The sequence below is a fragment of the Gadus chalcogrammus genome, unplaced genomic scaffold (assembly GCF_026213295.1).
Source record: "Gadus chalcogrammus isolate NIFS_2021 unplaced genomic scaffold, NIFS_Gcha_1.0 GACHA030, whole genome shotgun sequence".
Taxonomy (NCBI): domain Eukaryota; kingdom Metazoa; phylum Chordata; class Actinopteri; order Gadiformes; family Gadidae; genus Gadus; species Gadus chalcogrammus.
This window is the reverse complement of record NW_026613465.1, coordinates 12,501-28,168: the sequence shown is the minus strand read 5'-3', so window position 1 is coordinate 28,168 and position 15,668 is coordinate 12,501. Positions and strand designations below refer to the sequence as shown.

Here is a 15,668-nt window from a genome sequence, read left to right as displayed (position 1 = left end):
CCGCTGAGTGCTGACAGCAGGCAGCTGAGAGCCGTCGACCCTGGTGGAGCGCGGGAACGTCCTGGTGGAGAGCGGGGGAACGTCCTGGTGGAGAGCGGGGGAACGTCCTGGTGGAGAGCGGGGGAACGTCCTGGACGCGTTCCAGGGGTCTGATGGTTATCGTCAGAACATATGAGTCATGATTGATCCAGGGAATTAAATGGAAACCATTTGGTCCCAGATCCCAAAGCACTTGTTCATTTTATTTCCCATATCAGATCTCTCTCTTCTTTCAGCTGCACGTCTGGTGATGAGTTATGAATGAGTCTGCTGCCCTCTGGTGGTGGAGGAAGGAAAGGGCTCAGGAATAGTGTAGTCTCACTAAACAAAAACAATGATTAAAGTACAATCTAAAATTAGACCTTTATGACGTATTCATTTTATACGGTAATAACATCTTATACATATTTTTGTATTGAAATAAATAAATAGATGTATTTTTAAACCTATAGTTTAATTAAAGTCGCTATGTGTTACCTCCTGCGCTCGGTCCCGCCCTCAGGCTACGAGCTACGCTAGGTCCCGCCCCTTAGCCAGAGGAGCTACGCTAGGTCACGCCCCGAGGCTACAGAGCTACGCTAGGTCACGCCGGAGGCTACAGAGCTACGCTAGGTCACGCCCCCAGGCTACAGAGCAATGCTAGGTCCCGCCCCTTAGCCAGAGGAGCTACGCTAGGTCCCGCACCCAGGCTACAGAGCTATGCTAGGTCACGCCCCCAGGCTACAGAGCTATGCTAGGTCACGGCCCCAGGCTACCGAGCTACGCTAGGTCACGCCCCCAGGCTGCAGAGCTACCCTAGGTCCCGCCCCTTAGCCAGAGGAGCTACGCTAGGTCCCGCCCCTTAGCCAGATTGCTACGCTAGGTCCCGCCCCTTAGCCAGAGGAGCTATGCTAGGTCCCGCCCCTTAGCCAGATTGCTACGCTAGGTCACGCCCCTTAGCCAGAGGAGTTACGCTAGGTCACACCCCCAGGCTACCGAGCTACGCTAGGTCAAGCCCCCAGGCTAGCGAGCTACGCTAGGTCCTGCCCCTTAGCCAGAGCCAAGTAACGTCACACAGTTCCCAACCAGTCAGTGGACAAATACACTCAGATACTGAGTGTATTTATTCTGAAAGTCTCCCTCCTACCTTGGGGATCTCCCTCCTACCTGGGGGGGGGTCCCTTCTCCCTGGGGGGCTCCCTCCTACCTGGGGGAGGGTCTCCCTTCTACCTTGGGGGGGCTCCCTCCTACCTGGGGGGGGCTCCCTCCTACCTGGGGGGTCTCCCTTCTACCTGGGGGTCTCCCTTCCACCTGGGGGGCTCCCATCTCCCTGGGGGGCTCCCTCTTCCACACGGAGACGCTAAGCGAGATCCTTGTCTTCCAGGGGGAATCGGGATTTGTCGGGCAGGCCGGCGTCATGGGGTTCCCCGGGATGCAAGGCCACGAGGGCCCCGTCGGCCCCATGGGCACCAAGGTGAGGGGCCCGACACTCAATGCACTGTCTACTCCCTCAAACAGCCAGACCCTGACCCTCTCTATCCTTCCTCTGTCCCTCTTTAGGGGGACTACGGTCAGCCAGGGACCTCTGGAGCCAAAGGGACGCGTGTAAGTATATCATCACGTATCAGGGATGGCCTTACCGTCATGATTCAATACTGATTAGTTCAGGCCTTTCTATTCAGCCTTGACCGTGCGGACACCCTGTCCTCTTAAGTGAGTTTCTAGACCAGCTTACTGTGGAGTGTCCTCTAGTGTTTGTATTGACCGAAGCTAAGCTAACCTGATGACTGAGATGTTCCTCATGCCTTCCAGGGTCTTCCAGGTCTGGCCGGCTTCCCAGGAAATCCAGGAATACCAGTAGGTCTTTAGAGCCTCTTTAAAATCGGACAGTCTGCTCCAACCAGGAAAAACCTTCTCATGCATCCATTGGTGTGTGTGTGTGTGTGTGTGTGTGTGTGTGTGTGTGTGTGTGTGTGTGTGTGTGTGTGTGTGTGTGTGTGTGTGTGTGTGTGTGTGTTTGTTTTCCTAGGGGATCAACGGACACGATGGCCCTCCAGGTGCAATCGGTATCCCAGGGTGCAACGGAACTAAAGTAAGTGTCTCTGTGTCTCTAATGCTGGACTCATGTCCTCATGTGTCTCCTCATGTCCTCATGTCCTCGTGTCCTCATGTCCTCATGCCTGTGTCTCATTTCCCCCTGTCCATCTCCCTCTCACCGTTGTGTTGTGTGTTTCCAGGGAGAAGCAGGCAGAGATGGAACTGACGGCTTCCCTGGTCTTCAAGGCCCGCCGGTAAGAACCCACGATGAGACATCCTAAAGTCTGACCCGCCACTGTGGCCCACGGCCGCGGTGTACCCTGGGTGTCTAACCGTACCTATCGTCCACGGCAGTGAGTCTGATGGTATACGGCTACAGCTGCAGGTCCCCAGCCTCGAGAGGCCGCTGACGGAGAGAGTGCACAGTGCGGTTTAGACTCCATTCATTAAAGCTCTGTGTTAATACAAATTATAATAATAATAATTCATTATATTTATATAGCGCTTTTTCAATGGCCCAAAGACGCTTACAGTGAAGGGGGGGACCTAACTCACCACCACCAGTGTGTAGCACCCACTTGGGTGATGCACGGCAGCCAATCAGCGCCAGAACGCTCACCACACACCAGCATGAGGTGGAGGGTGAGGGGATGAATGAGTCGGCCAATTATACAGGGGGACGATTAGGGGGCCAGATTGTTGATACGTCTCTTCCATTCCTCAGGGTATATGTACACTGGTAACAGTCAGCATGTACACTGGTATCAGTCAGCGTGTACACTGGTAACAGCCAGTATAGTAGTGGTGACAGTCAGCATGTACACTGGTAACAGTCAGCATGTACACTGGCAACAGCCAGTATAGCAGTGGTGATGTGTCTCTGTGTTGATGCGTCTCCTTCTCTCCTCAGGGTATTCCTGGGATCACAGGCATGAAGGTCAGTCCAACACCTTCTGGTGCACGTCCTCCCACAGTCAGCATACTGGGAACAGTCAGTATACTGGGAACAGTCAGCATACTGGGAACAGTCAGCATACCGGGAACAGTCAGCATACTGGGAACAGTCAGCATACCTGGAACAGTCAGTATACTGGGAACAGTTAGCATACTGGGAACAGTCAGCATACCGGGAACAGTCAGTATACTGGGAACAGTTAGCCTACTGGAAACAGTCAGTATACTGGAAACAGTCAGCCTACTGGAAACAGTCAGTATACTGGGAACAGTCAATATACTGGGAACAGTCAGCACACTAGGACCAGTCAATATATTGGGAACAGTCAGTATACTGGGAACAGTCAGCACACTGGGACCAGTCAATATACTGGGAACAGTCAGTATACTGGGAACATTCAGCACACTGGGAACAGTCAATATACTGGGAACAGTCAGTATACTGGGAACAGTCAGCACACTGGGAACAGTCAGCATACTGGGAACAGTCAGTATACTGGGAGCAGTCAGTATACTGGGACCAGTCAGCATTACTGGGAACAGTCAGTAAACTGGAAACAGTCAGCATACTGGAAACAGTCAGTTTACTGGGAACAGTCAATATACTGGGAACAGTCAGCATACTGGAAATAGTCAGCATAATGGAAACATTCAACTACTGGAAACAGTCAGTATACTGGAAACAGTCAGTATACTAGGAGGGTCAGCATACTGGGACATTTGTCTAACAGTCAGCACTAACACTAACAGTAAACATGCTAAAAGTACTAGTACCAGTCAGTATAGCAGCAGTCAGTGCACTGGTACCAGTCAGTGCACTGGTACCAGTCAGTATAGCAGCAGTCATTCCACTGGTACCAGTCGGTATAACACCAGTCAGTGCACTGGTACCAGGCAGTAAGGGGGCGTTGTACTGACTGTTTGCTGGCGCCCGTAGGGAGACCCCGGTGGAGTGATCGGCATCGTTCCAGTGAAAGGAGACCGAGGGTTCCATGGAATACCCGGACTTCCTGTACGTTTGTATCCACGTGTGTGTGTGTGTGTGTGTGTGCGTGCGTGTGTGTGTGTGTGCATGTGTGTGTGTGTGTGTGTGTGTGTGTGTGTGTGTGTGTGTGTGTGTGTGTGTGTGTGTGTGTGTGTGTGTGTGCGGGAGTGTCCTCAGTCCTCATAATGAGGTGCTGGTCTGTGTGCTGGTTTGAATCCCTCCTCCTCCTCCCTGACTGTGACTGAGGCCACTAGAATCTTCTGACCCCCCCGTCCCCCCGTCCCCCCCCAGGGAAAAAACGGCCCCCCCGGACCCATTGGCCCCGACGGCCCCCGTGGATACGAAGGCACCAGGGTAAGTTCTGCTGCACACCCAACACCAGGACCACTGGGTAACCATGGTTACCTAGTGGACTGATGACGCCGCTAGGTAGCCATGGTAACCGAGCGGCGTCCTCAGTCTTGATGTGACCCCCTAGTGTGTGTCCTCCTCATGGGTCGTCTCCCGTGATGAACCGCGTTGTGTTCACTGATCTGCCTTGTTAAGACATCCCACGTAGTGTTCAGCAGCCCACCGCTATAGCACTGACTGGATGACTGTTTCTCACAGGGGGAGGCTGGCCCCCCAGGCCCTCAGGGAGAGAAGGTAAGCCCTCCAGTGGTCTGAATGATCCGTAATCATCTGCATCCTCCAGATTTAAAGCCCAGATGAGCCCAGATGCTGACAGGGTGTTCTCTGTGTCTCTGTTGTCTAGGGCGACCGGCTGTCCTTCCAGAGTGAGAAAGGCGACCAGGTGAGTTACACACAGCAGAAAACAATAAGCATTCGTTATTCATTATTTCATAGCACATGTGAGCACAGGTATTTCCTACCGTTGATTCTGTCGATTTGTGCAAACCAGAGCCACAACCAAAGTAGTCGATTGGGGAACCTTGGGTTCCCAACAACACTGCAGGGCCGGGGGTCCCCAGTGGGGTCACTGTGGCTGACACTGCAGGGCCGGGGGTCCCCAGTGGGGTCACTGTCGGTGACACTGCAGGGCCGGGGGTCCCCAGTGGGGTCACTGTCGGTGACACTGCAGGGCCGGGGGTCCCCAGTGGGGTCACTGTGGCTGACACTGCAGGGCCGGGGGTCCCCAGTGGGGTCACTGTCGGTGACACTGCAGGGCCGGGGGTCCCCAGTGGGGTCACTGTCGGTGACACTGCAGGGCCGGGGGTCCCCAGTGGGGTCACTGTGGCTGACACTGCAGGGCCGGGGGTCCCCAGTGGGGTCACTGTCGGTGACACTGCAGGGCCGGTGGTCCCCAGTGGGGTCACTGTGGCTGACACTGCAGGGCCGGTGGTCCCCAGTGGGGTCACTGTGGCTGACACTGCAGGGCCGGGGGTCCCCAGTGGGGTCACTGTCCAGTGTCTCCACCCGACCGATGGGTGACCCTTCTCTCTGCTGCCTCTGATGTCTCTCCTCCCTCCCCAGGGGGAACGAGGGTTCCGTGGTCCGCCGGGACCCCCCGGTCCCCTCGGGGAACGACAGGAGGGATCTGGAACCACCGAATACGTCCCTGGAAACCCGGTACGCCCCTAGAGAGAACCCCTAGAGGGAGGAGGATGATGATGATGATGATGATGATGATGATGATGATGATGATGATGATGATGATGATGATGGAGGATGATGATGATGATGATGATGATGATGATGATGATGGAGTATGATGATGATGCTGATGATGATGGATGATGATGGAGGATGATGATGATGATGATGTTGGAGGATGATGATGATGATGATGGATAATGATGGAGGATGATGATTATGATGATGATGATGATGATGATGATGATGGAGGATGATGGAGGATGATGATGGACGATGATGATGATGATGATTATGATGATGATGATGATGATGATGATGATGGAGTATGATGATGATGCTGATGGATGATGATGGAGGATGATGATGATGATGTTGGAGGATGATGATGATGATGGATAATGATGGAGGATGATGATGATGATGATGATGATGATGATGATGATGATGGAGGATGATGATGGAGGATGATGATGATGATGGATGATGATGGAGGATGATGTTGATGGTGATGATGATGATGATGATGATGATGATGATGATGATGATGATGATGATGATGGACGATGATGATGATGATTGATGATGATGATGATGATGATGGATGATGATGATGACGATTGTGATGATGATGGATGATGATGTAAAATGGATGGATTCATTAGTTGGAGGATTGATTGAAGATATTTCCCGTAGAATCATATTTTCTTGACTGGTTTCTACTTTTCCTGCAGGGAGAAAGAGGACCTCATGGCGATCAAGGAGAAAAAGTCAGTGTCATCAGAATAAAAGTCCTTTAGGGAAACATTGACTTCTGACAGCAGTTCTGAGCTCACAGTCTTTCCCCCTCTGTGCTCCCCTTCCCAACAGGGGTACTGCTCGCCATTCATGACCGGGGTGAAAGGGGAACCGGGCCCCCCGGGAGCCAGGGTGGGTGGTCCACACTCAGCCCCCTTACTGGAGCAGGCTGCTGTTACTGTTACTGTTACACTGTTACACTGTTACACTGTTACAGCAGGCTGTTGCACTGTTACACTGTTACACTGTTACAGCAGGCTGCTGTTACTGTTACACTGTTACACTGTTACAGCAGGCTGCTGTTACTGTTACACTGTTACACTGTTACAGCAGGCTGCTGTTACTGTTACACTGTTACACTGTTACAGCAGGCTGCTGTTACTGTTACACTGTTACACTGTTACAGCAGGCTGTTGTTACTGTTAAACTGTTACACTGTTACAGCAGGCTGTTACACTGTTACACTGTTACACTGTTACACTGTTACAGCAGGCTGTTGCACTGTTACACTGTTACACTGTTACAGCAGGCTGCTGTTACTGTTACACTGCTACACTGTTACACTGTTACACTGCTACACTGTTACACTGTTACACTGTTACAGCAGGCTGTTGTTACTGTTACACTGTTACACTGTTACACTGTTACAGCAGGCTGTTACACTGTTACAGCAGGCTGCTGTTACTGTTACACTGTTACACTGTTACAGCAGGCTGTTGTACTGTTACTGTTACACTGTTACAGCAGACTGTTGTACTGTTACAGCAGACTGTTATACTGTTACAGCAGACTGTTATACTGTTACAGCAGACTGTTATACTGTTACAGCAGACTGTTATACTGTTACAGCAGACTGTTATACTGTTATAGCAGACTGTTGTACTGTTACAGCAGACTGTTATACTGTTATAGCAGACTGTTACCCTGTTACAGCAGACTGTTATACTGTTATAGCAGACTGTTATACTGTTATAGCAGACTGTTATACTGTTATAGCAGACTGTTACCCTGTTACAGCAGACTGTTATACTGTTATAGCAGACTGTTATACTGTTATAGCAGACTGTTATACTGTTATAGCAGACTGTTATACTGTTACAGCAGACTGTTATACTGTTACAGCAGACTGTTATACTGTTATAGCAGACTGTTATACTGTTATAGCAGACTGTTGTACTGTTATAGCAGACTGTTATACAGTCTACCTTACAGTGTGTTAATACTTTAGCACTCAGGTTTGAGTCTGTCCTCACATAAACCCATTATAATCCCAATCTTTCTCTTTGATATTCAGGGAAAAAATGGAAAAGATGGAGATGGAGGGCGGAGGGTGAGTGCTTCACGTGTTTTATGATTAAATACCGTTCATGTGTTAGCCAGCGTTAGCATGTAAGCTAACTCGTTGTGTCTTTCAGGGAGAGATGGGCTTCACTGGAACTGTTGGACCCAGCGGGTTCAAGGTAATTTTTTCTTTTATCAACACAATAAATAAAAGATAGAGGAATAGTGTCAATAATCTACCACTTGATAGTTACAGCTTCAGCTAAAAGTTTGAATCTATGGTTCCGTTAAACTGACGTAGGATACTCATTTCTGTGTCTGCTTTCAGGGTGAAAAGGGTGAAAAGGGACCACCAGGATCCGTAAGATCTATCTTTCCTGTATCTCTCTCGCTCTTGCATCTTCCTGTATGACTCAATGCAAACCCTAATCCGAGCTCCAAATATAAAATAGATAAAGAAGATGTAGTTCTACATCGAACCACCAGATGCCGCCGTTACTGTGATACAGCTTCACGACAGAGACTTGTGTCATTTCTAACTTATTGCAAAAGCAATTACGACAAATTTAAAATGATTAATGAATAGATGTTGCATGATTCATTTTGTTTTGATTTCATAGATAAAAACGAGTCATTGTGTGTGTGTTATCCTGCTGTGAGATGACCAACCGTGGTTTGAAGCATCGTGCTGCTGTGTGTGTTATGACCCCAGCAGCCGCTTTACTGCTCTAACTCTCAGTCTGGTCTGGGATCTGCAGGGTGTTGGGCTGTGTGGACCTCCAGGACCGCCTGGTCTCCCTGGACTGCAGGGAGAGAAGGGTAGACACACACATACACACACACACATGCACACGCACACGCACACGCACACACACACACGCACACACATGCACACACGCACACACGCACACACATGCACACACGCACGCGCACACGCGCACACGCACACGCACACACGCACACACGCACACACGCACACGCGCACACACACGCGCATACGCACACACGCACACACAGTGCTGTGGAGCTGTTTGTTGATGATTGCTACCGTTTTTGGACCTTTTCATTGTTGATGTCATTGACTTTGTGACTTTTCATTCAGGTTTCACTGGTCCCCATGGAGACGCTGGGCCTCCAGGTGATTCACTCAGCTTTTACTCACTTTCTACACTTTGTTTATATGTAATAATATATATATCTATATCTTTATATATATATTCTATATATATATATATATACAGAGATGATATTACCTGGAGACCAAGATGCCTTTCCCTGTATGCTGGGACAGATCCTCCGCTGACGATGGGCTGAATATTCCTGTTTGTTTGCAGGCCGGAATTCCGAAGGCCCTAAAGGAGACCCGGGGAACAGGGGAGACGCGGGACCGCCGGGAGACCGCGGCCTGGAGGGGGAGTCTCTCCGCGGACCCCCTGGAGAGGACGGGCAGCCCGGCCCCCGCGGGCTCCCAGGACCCCCCAGTACGCCCCACCATAGACCCTACACATCACCCTGTCTCACACCCCACCATAGACCCTATACATCACCCTGTCTCACACCCCACCATAGACCCTATACATCACCCTGTCTCACACCCCACCATAGACCCTATACATCACCCTGTCTCACACCCCACCATAGACCCTATACATCACCCTGTCTCACACCTCACCATAGACCCTATACATCACCCTGTCTCACACCTCACCATAGACCCTATACATCACCCTGTCTCACACCCCACCATAGACCCTATACATCACCCTGTCTCACACCCCACCATAGACCCTATACATCACCCTGTCTCACACCCCACCACAGACATCACCCTGTCTCACACCCCACCATAGACCCTATACATCACCCTGTCTCATACCCCACCACAGACCCTACACATCACCCTGTCTCACACCTCACCATAGACCCTATACATCACCCTGTCTCACAACCCACCACAGACATCACCCTGTCTCACACCCCACCACAGACATCACCCTGTCTCACACCCCACCACAGACATCACCCTGTCTCACACCCCACCACAGACATCACCCTGTCTCACACCCCACCACAGACATTGCTCTGTCTCACACCTCACCACAGACATCACCCTGTCTCACACCTCACAACAGACCATTACACATTCAGACACACCTGTTGACTGAGGGACATTCAGACACACCTACACCTGTTGACTGAGGGACATTCAGACACACCTACACCTGTTGACTGAGGGACATTCAGACACACCTACACCTGTTGACTGAGGGACATTCAGACACACCTACACCTGTTGACTGAGGGACATTCAGACACACCTACACCTGTTGACTGAGGGACATTCAGACACACCTACACCTGTTGACTGAGGGACATTCAGACACCCTGCATGCGGACATTAGATGGGAGGTGTACATTTTCAGTCCAACGAGCAGCTTGGTCGTCTGCTTCCCTTATGATTCGTGTCGTTCATTGGGAAGATTCAACAAACACATGTTTGTTAGCGTTCATGTGTACTACCTCAGTTTGTTAAGGAAGTATTCAGGTTAAAACATTGTATTAAGGTGGAGCTATTCACCAAGAACCAATTTTTTAACTACAAAAATACACATCAAGTAACCCTAGGGGGTCAGTGTACCCCCCTTTGAGGAACCGCGCTGATGGGTGTGTGTGTGTGTGTGTGTGTGTGTGTGTGTGTGTGTGTGTGTGTGTGTGTGTGTGTGTGTGTGTGTGTTACAGTCGACCCCGTTCTGTGCGATGTGGAGAAAGGCGCCCCCGGGCCCCCAGGACCCATCGGCCTTCGAGGAGAGTTTGGACAAAAAGGTACGGCCAGCCGCATGGCCCCATGGGCCCCCCACTGCCCGGGGCCCCTGTCACCGTGTCACCCTGTCACTCTGTCACCCTGTCACCCTGTCACTCTGTCACTCTGTCACTCTGTCACTCTGTCACCCTGTCACTCTGTCACCCTGTCACCCTGTCACCCTGTCACTCTGTCACCCTGTCACCCTGTCACTCTGTCACCCTGTCACTCTGTCACCCCGTCACCCGTCACTCTGTCACCCCGTCACCCCGTCACTCTGTCACTCTGTCACCCTGTCACTCTGTCACCCTGTCACCCTGTCACTCTGTCACTCTGTCACTCTGTCACCCTGTCACTCTGTCACCCTGTCACCCTGTCACTCTGTCACCCTGTCACTCCGTCACCCGTCACTCTGTCACCCCGTCACCCCGTCACTCTGTCACTCTGTCACCCTGTCACCCTGTCACCCTGTCACTCTGTCACTCTGTCACTCTGTCACCCTGTCACCCTGTCACTCTGTCACCCAGTCACCCTGTCACTCTGTCACTCTGTCACCCTGTCACCCTGTCACTCTGTCACTCTGTCACTCTCTCACCCTGTCACCCTGTCACCCTGTCACTCTCTCACCCTGTCCCTCTACAGTCTCTCTCAGTAGCAGATCATGCCTGTGGTGTAAAGGTCCACTCTCCTGATAGAGGCGGTTACTCAGACTTATCCAAGACGTTCCGTGTGGAACGGCTCTGCGGGGTCTTACCGTACTTCAGTGATGGGCTTCTTTTAGAGGGCCGTCTGTTTGGTGGTTGACATGATATCCCCCATAAGATCACCGCTCAACCACCGACCACCTGCCCCCCCCTCCCCAGGTGAGAATGGAGAGACCTGCGTTCAGTGTGAGGCCAACGGACCCCCCGGAACCCCCGGCCCCTTAGGGCCCAAAGGGGTACAAGGTGAGCCGACCGTGCACCGTCACCTCAGCGTCCGGGTCATCACCGCTACAGACGGGGCGCAGCAGCATGACAGCTCGCTGGCCTGTGAGGTCTGAGGACGTTCTGAACGCCTCCTCTCCCTGTGGCAGGGTTCCCTGGGCTGGCCGGCGCTAAAGGAGAGAAGGGCTCGTCTGGTCCTCCTGGTCCCACTGGAAGCTTCGTGAGTAGCCCCCCTTTTTATCAGCAGAACCCCCATAAGGCTCCAACCAGGAACTGCAAGCAGACCCACTGGAGCAGCGCTACAGCGTCCAGCGTTAGGGTCCGACCTCATGACGTCCCCCATGAGGTCTCTTACCGGTCGGCTGGTCTCCCCGTAGGGTGTTGGCGGCAGCCCTGGCCTGATGGGGGTCCCGGGGGCAGTGGGAGAACCAGGCGACGTCTTCGTGGCCCCTGGGCTGAAGGGGGACCGGGGGCTCCCTGGGGCCTTTGGCTCCGCAGGCCTGCCAGGTGTGGACGGGTTTCCAGGGAAGGACGGCTTCCCGGGTTCAGTCGGCCCCAAAGGAGAACCGGTAAGCAGTGAGCGAGAGGAACACTGACAAACACCAAACCGTTTTACCGGTTATTCCTGCACCTCCTAGTTTTGATAACTTGCTGAAAGCAATCCAAACATTGGTGTCCAATGTTTGAAAGTGTGTCAGCGCCATCGAAGTCAGAGAATTAAAGTTGGCGTAATTTATTTAATTTCATTTGAATCATATTTCTTTACTAATTGCCAGTCTCAATGGAGACCCCACCGGTCTTCACCGGCCAGCTGAAATAATCAACGGATTCTGAAGCATGAATGCTCTCTTTAGACTATGTGTGAGTGTGTGAGTGAGTGTGTGGACAGAGGCAGACTGATGGACTGACTAACCCTCTCCTCTGTGACTGACTAACCCTCTGTGATGGACTGTCTAACCCTCTCCTCTGTGACTGTCTAACCCTCTCCTCTGTGACTGTCTTACCCTCTGTGATGGACTGACTAACCTTCTCCTCTGTGACTGTCTAACCCTCTCCTCTGTGACTGTCTAACCCTCTCCTCTGTGACTGTCTAACCCTCTCCCCTGTGACTGTCTAACCCTCTCCTCTGTGACTGTCTAACCCTCTCCCCTGTGACTTTCTAACCCTCTCCTCTGTGACTGTCTAACCCTCTCCCCTGTGACTGTCTAACCCTCTCCCCTGTGACTGTCTAACCCTCTCCTCTGTGACTGTCTAACCCTCTCCTCTTTGACTGTCTAACCCTCTCCTCTGTGACTGTCTAACCCTCTCCTCTGTGACTGTCTAACCCTCTCCTCTGTGACTGTCTAACCCTCTCCTCTGTGACTGTCTAACCCTCTCCTCTGTGACTGTCTAACCCTCTCCTCTTTGACTGTCTAACCCTCTCCTCTGTGACTGTCTAACCCTCTCCTCTGTGACTGTCTAACCCTCTCCTCTGTGACTGTCTAACCCTCTCCTCTGTGACTGTCTAACCCTCTCCTCTGTGACTGTCTAACCCTCTCCTCTGTGACTGTCTAACCCTCTCCTCTTTGACTGTCTAACCCTCTCCTCTGTGACTGTCTAACCCTCTCCTCTGTGACTGTCTAACCCTCTCCCCTGTGGCCTGCAGGCAAGAGAGGGAATCAAGGGAGACCGGGGTCTGGACGGGGACCACGGGGCCTCAGGGCCGCAGGGAGAGAGAGGCCCTCCTGGGATCCCTGGGGTGGGGCTGCCGGGGGAGACCGGAGGCAAGGGCGTGCCCGGGACCCCAGGAAGACCAGGCACACCTGGGCAGCCAGGTAAACAGACCGCAGAGCACACCTGGGTAGCCAGGTAAACAGACCACTGAGCACACCTGGGCAGCCAGGTAAACAGACCACCAACACCCAAACACGCCATCCACAGCCAGCCCCAGGCCGAGGCGCCGTAGCCCTGATGATGTCCGCTGTTGTCGTGATGTTTCCTGGTGGCGAAGGGGTGTTGGTTGGAGTCCTCGGCCAGCAGCCTGTAGTCAGGGTTGTTGAAGCAATGTGTCAGAACCTCTGCAAACAGAGACTATACCCTATCCACATCCCCCCTGTTTATCAGGACTATTCAAGTGGCATCCACATATTCTTAGCACATTCAGCCATTCACCACCGGCGTCGTGATCTGGTATCACACATGAGGCAGCGTTACAGACGGGGCTGTTGAAGGTGCAGGTGTTGTGTGATGTAGTGTGTCCCCTACACTCTGTCCTGTCCCCCACCAGGCCTGAAAGGAGAAGCTGGTAAAGGAGTGAGCGCCCCAGGACCTCAGGGGACCACCGGACGCACAGGACAGCCGGGCATCCCGGGACTACAAGGTGGGCCCTGAACCAGAGCAAGTGATGGTGGCAAGATGGACCATTAACTTAGAGCCAAGGAGGGCCGACTAAAGGCTGCTTTTAACTTCTCCGTAAAGTGCTGTACGTAGACATGGAGGTCCCACTCCGTCGTCGGAGACCCTCTCCGTAGCTCTTGGTGCGCATTCAATATTTTTTAACTATCCGTCGACAGAACGGAGACGGACGGAGACGGCAAGGGCTGTAATTGGTCCTCTAACAACTTCCGGCAACACTTCTCCCGGTTTGAATTTGTGTCTTTGTTGCCAGGTGGACGGGGAGTGAGCGGAGGCCCGGGGCCGCCAGGGTTTCCCGGAGGGAAGGGTGACCACGGACTTCCGGGGATCGGACTTCCTGGCATTCCCGGCCCCAAAGGTAGGCCGTGTGCACGATCAGGACTCTTACTCCTGTGCCATCGTCAGATTCATATGTCTGGTTCTGGAAACAAAAGACACCAGAGGAGACCGGCTGTGACTGAAAGGTCGACTGTGTCACTAGGATATTCCGGAATCCCAGGAGCCCCAGGAGTTCCTGGAGAGGCAGGAGAACCAGGGCACGACGGAGCCACAGGGCAAACCGGGGGGCCTGGTCAGAAGGTGTGTTTCTGTGTGTGTGTGTGTGTGTGTGTGTGTGTGTGTGTGTGTTTGTGTGTGTGTGTGTGTGTGTGTGTGCGTGTCTGTGTTCATGTCTGTGTGTATGTGTGTATGTGTGTATGTGTATGTGTTTATGTGTGTATTTGTGCATGTGCGTGTGCGTGTATATGTGCATATATGTGTGTATGTGTGTATGTGTGTTTGTGTGTTTGTGTGATGTTCAGCGTTGGCCTAATGAGATCCTGACCGACTTTGGGTGGTTATCCTGACAGGGCGACCCTGGCCGGGGTCTACCTGGCCCTAAGGGGTCTCAGGGGCCTGCAGGGGGGCCTGGGTTCCCCGGGACAAAAGGGACTGTTGGTCTCACGGGGGTCCCAGGGCTGGAGGGGCCCGCAGGACCACCGGGAGCTCAGGGGGTCAAAGGTCAGGAAACAACAACAACAACAACAACAACAACACCTCACGGGCCGAGATGACCACGGCGCGTGTGATCACGATGGACGGTTTGTTTCACTCGCTATTGTCTTGGTTTCCTCCAGGTACCCCCGGCCCCCCCGGGCTCTCAGGACGGGTCGGCCCACCGGGAGAACCAGGAGCAGGTCTACCTGGGGGCCCCGGCCCCCATGGGCCCCAAGGAGAGCCTGGACCATTTGGTGAGTTCAAACCTAAGGGCCCGATACACGTGCGCTATGCAGAAGGAGCCGCTCTCCGCTGGCAGCCCGGGGGTCAGCAGACTGCAGTCCCCATGGTCCACTCTCTGACCTCCGGGGGTCAGCAGACTGCAGTCCCCATGGTCCACTCTCTGACCTCCGGGGGTCAGCAGACTGCAGTCCCCATGGTCCACTCTCTGACCTCCGGGGGTCAGCAGACTGCAGTCCCCATGGTCCACTCTCTGACCTCCGGGGGTCAGCAGACTGCAGTCCCCATGGTCCACTCTCTGACCTCCGGGGGTCAGCAGACTGCAGTCCCCATGGTCCACTCTCTGACCTCCGGGGGTCAGCAGACTGCAGTCCCCATGGTCCACTCTCTGACCTCCGGGGGTCAGCAGACTGCAGTCCCCATGGTCCACTCTCTGACCTCCGGGGGTCAGCAGACTGCAGTCCCCATGGTCCACTCTCTGACCTCCGGGGGTCAGCAGACTGCAGTCCCCATGGTCCACTCTCTGACCTCCGGGGGTCAGCAGACTGCAGTCCCCATGGTCCACTCTCTGACCTCCGGGGGGGTCAGCAGACTGCAGTCCCCATGGTCCACTCTCTGACCTCCGGGGGTCAGCAGACTGCAGTCCCCATGGTCCACTCTCTGACCT

General features: G+C 53.1%; 1 protein-coding gene across 1 annotated transcript in view; it reads left to right on the top strand.

Moving 5' to 3' along the window:
* Positions 1-1,153: 1,153 nt before the first annotated feature.
* Positions 1,154-15,668, top strand: part of LOC130377981 (collagen alpha-1(IV) chain-like) — a gene marked incomplete at its 5' end in the record, with an annotated part of 26,847 nt that continues 12,332 nt past the window's right edge. Inside the window, 29 exons of the mRNA XM_056584923.1 lie at positions 1,154-1,492; positions 1,579-1,623; positions 1,831-1,875; positions 2,048-2,110; positions 2,256-2,309; positions 2,966-2,992; positions 3,947-4,021; positions 4,286-4,348; positions 4,604-4,639; positions 4,749-4,787; positions 5,468-5,563; positions 6,322-6,357; positions 6,458-6,517; positions 7,680-7,715; positions 7,801-7,845; positions 7,995-8,027; positions 8,425-8,485; positions 8,769-8,804; positions 9,001-9,147; positions 10,406-10,489; positions 11,330-11,413; positions 11,542-11,612; positions 11,770-11,961; positions 13,038-13,206; positions 13,659-13,751; positions 14,040-14,144; positions 14,268-14,365; positions 14,635-14,785; positions 14,902-15,015. Of these exons, the coding sequence (XP_056440898.1) occupies positions 1,154-1,492; positions 1,579-1,623; positions 1,831-1,875; positions 2,048-2,110; positions 2,256-2,309; positions 2,966-2,992; positions 3,947-4,021; positions 4,286-4,348; positions 4,604-4,639; positions 4,749-4,787; positions 5,468-5,563; positions 6,322-6,357; positions 6,458-6,517; positions 7,680-7,715; positions 7,801-7,845; positions 7,995-8,027; positions 8,425-8,485; positions 8,769-8,804; positions 9,001-9,147; positions 10,406-10,489; positions 11,330-11,413; positions 11,542-11,612; positions 11,770-11,961; positions 13,038-13,206; positions 13,659-13,751; positions 14,040-14,144; positions 14,268-14,365; positions 14,635-14,785; positions 14,902-15,015 (2,497 nt within the window). The remainder of the gene's footprint in view (positions 1,493-1,578; positions 1,624-1,830; positions 1,876-2,047; positions 2,111-2,255; positions 2,310-2,965; positions 2,993-3,946; positions 4,022-4,285; positions 4,349-4,603; positions 4,640-4,748; positions 4,788-5,467; positions 5,564-6,321; positions 6,358-6,457; positions 6,518-7,679; positions 7,716-7,800; positions 7,846-7,994; positions 8,028-8,424; positions 8,486-8,768; positions 8,805-9,000; positions 9,148-10,405; positions 10,490-11,329; positions 11,414-11,541; positions 11,613-11,769; positions 11,962-13,037; positions 13,207-13,658; positions 13,752-14,039; positions 14,145-14,267; positions 14,366-14,634; positions 14,786-14,901; positions 15,016-15,668) is intronic.